This window comes from Austrofundulus limnaeus, unplaced genomic scaffold, assembly GCF_001266775.1.
Source record: "Austrofundulus limnaeus strain Quisiro unplaced genomic scaffold, Austrofundulus_limnaeus-1.0 Scaffold7, whole genome shotgun sequence".
Classification (NCBI taxonomy): domain Eukaryota; kingdom Metazoa; phylum Chordata; class Actinopteri; order Cyprinodontiformes; family Rivulidae; genus Austrofundulus; species Austrofundulus limnaeus.
In genome coordinates this window covers 4,360,877-4,363,456 of record NW_013952409.1, presented here as the reverse complement: position 1 = coordinate 4,363,456, position 2,580 = coordinate 4,360,877, and the positions used below count along the sequence as shown (strand labels likewise).

The 2,580-nt window shown below is 42.7% G+C and overlaps 1 protein-coding gene across 1 annotated transcript in view; it reads left to right on the top strand.

Annotated features, from left to right (window-relative positions):
* e2f4 (E2F transcription factor 4) overlaps positions 1-2,580 on the top strand; it is a gene marked incomplete at its 3' end in the record, with an annotated part of 6,940 nt that overhangs the window by 2,316 nt on the left and 2,044 nt on the right. The window contains 4 exon segments of the mRNA XM_014034187.1: positions 1,571-1,732; positions 1,899-1,942; positions 2,032-2,096; positions 2,194-2,376. Of these exon segments, the coding sequence (XP_013889641.1) occupies positions 1,571-1,732; positions 1,899-1,942; positions 2,032-2,096; positions 2,194-2,376 (454 nt within the window).

The window sequence follows — 2,580 nt, the reverse complement described above, 5'->3', positions numbered from 1 at the left end:
CTTCACCCAAAGGCAGCGAGGACAGGTTCCAGCCCCACCCTGACCCTGATTAGGGACAAGGAGGACAGGAGGAGGATTTTTCTTTATAGCAGGAAACAGACATTTAATTATAAAACATGATTTATTTTATGTTAATCTGAATCAGTTTATTGTTGTTTGTAAATATATTTGACAGTTTTGTAGGAATGAACACGTTTGTAATGTTTGTTCAAAATAAACCTGCTTCTTATGACTTCTGTAACATCTTTTGAATAAAATATTATCAGTAAAAACCTCAAATCATGTCCTTTCTAAGAATTAGAACTCTCTTGTAGATAAAAGATAACATTTAGAAAATGCAATTATGCAACTATCAAAAAAATTTCCTCTCAGTCACAGAAAATAATTTATTTACCACATTTTAAAGACAGATTATTATCTGGGCCCTTAAGGGTTAATGCTCCAGAACTGACCTGCAGGTGTGAGACAGAGGAGAGGAGAGGAGTGGAGAGGAGCAGAGCTCCATGTTTGAGTCCAGCAGGACCTGTTACAGCAACTGATTCTGTCTGGATTTGAGTTTACAAACTACTCTGGTTACTTTTTTTAAAGTTGTGGGACATTACAGCTGCGTTATTTATAGAACATGTACGGACCCGCAGGAACCTGGTCGCACGCGGGGTCTGTGTTGGTGATTCTAAATTATTGATAAGGTAACCATGCTGTGGCTTCACCTGTCGCATTTTATTTTAAAGAAAGAAAAAGTAGCTTGCAAAGTTGTCGCGTCGGTGCTACGTGATTAAAAGCAGAGTTTTCGTCGCGCACGCACACACGTCTTCCTATCTTTGTGAGGACCACAGACAGCGCTCAGCCTCGTTCTGCGCCGTCTTTTTTTCCCCAAGTTTGGCGAGAGGTGGATATGGAGGGGCGCAAAAAATAGCTCTGGACTTGATCTGGACTTATTTAAATAAAAATGACCACATGCCGTGAAGTTCTTAGAGGGGCGGGCCGTCTCGTTGGCAGGGGGGCCCGCCCCGCCTGTATAATGGTAGGGGGAAACACTGGACTCATATTAGCCTTAGAAAAATGACTCAACTCAAGTGCTGTTTGAACGGTGACGATCGTTCTGAGTCTGAAGTCAAATAAAACACATCTGCAGCTCAGTTTGTGCACAAGTTTGTCATTTTGCAATGGGAAGAACCACAAAGCATGTGGTCACAATGTGGAGGCGAGTCATCGCCAGGCTCTGTAACATGTAAACAGCAGCACAAATTAAATATCTTATCTGTGACTCGAGTAAGCRCTATGATTAGTAAGCGGTTATGTATTACTGCACATAAAAACACTTCTTTTAAACGATACAACACACCTTGATGGAATTAGCAGCTTTTTAAAGGCTTTATTTAATGCAGCCGTGTCCGTTTCTTACATTTTTGTTGCATTTTCTTAGGATTATTCGCCAAAACGCAGTGTGAATGCAGATTTATCAGTGTCGTGTCGTGTCGATTGGAAAACACCGGGGCTGATCCTGAGTGTGTGACCTTATCTTCGCCTGCTGTCTGTGCCTGACCAGATGTTTGCTGATGTGTTTCAGGGGTGTAGGTCCAGGCTGCAACACCAGGGAGATCGCTGATAAGCTGATCGACCTGAAGGCCGAGCTCGATGACTTGGCCATCCGGGAGCACGAGCTGGACCAGCAGAGAGTCTGGGTCCAGCAAAGCATCAAGAACGTCACCGACGACTCCAACAACAGCCCATATCCTTCACTGCCTGGAGCATGTGTGTCTCTGCGGAGACGGTGTCCCGCGATTAGTAAACATTCATGCTTTAATGTCTTAAAAAGAGAAAGTTTACTGTTGAAATGTTTCTGTAAAGGTCACAGATGATTGTTTTTTTGAGATGGACCCTTAACACAGTCGTACAATGGCGTATGTAAAACATGAAGACCTGTGTGGGGCTTTTAAAGGTATTTATTTCTCTTAGTTTATTAATGTTAAAGGCTTGTTGTGTCTCAAAAGCAGCTTTTCTCATTCATCACGTCTTTGTCTGCTGCAGGTGACACTCTCTTAGCAATCCGTGCTCCAATAGGAACACAGCTAGAGGTGCCCGTACCAGAAGCTGTAAGTTTTCATTTAGTGCCGTTTGGTCCAGCTGTACTGTTTTGTTTTTGTTTTTTATTTATTTTATCTCACAGTTGATGTGTGTTTGTCTGCGTAGGCTCTGAACGGGCAGAGGAAATACCAGATCTGCCTCAAGAGTACTTCTGGTCCCATCGAGGTTTTATTGGTCAACAAGGACCCTTCCAGTGCCTGTCCCGTTGTGTTGCCCGTCCCGCCTCCAGACGACGTCCTTCAGAGGCTACCAGCACCTACCTCTCAGCTGCCCACGTCTGCCTCACAGGTCAGAGTTCATCAACAGTTTGTTTTGTGTTCGACTGAAGATCAGGGTTAAAGAAGTGCTGCTCTTTTTAAATTCTATCCCCAGTACAGTTCGGAGATGATGTTAGGTAAGGAGTATTTCAGGTCCTTTAACTTAAAAAATAAGCCCTCTAAAAAAATTAGTAAGTTTCAAATTAAATTTCATAAATGTTGATTGTTTTTATTT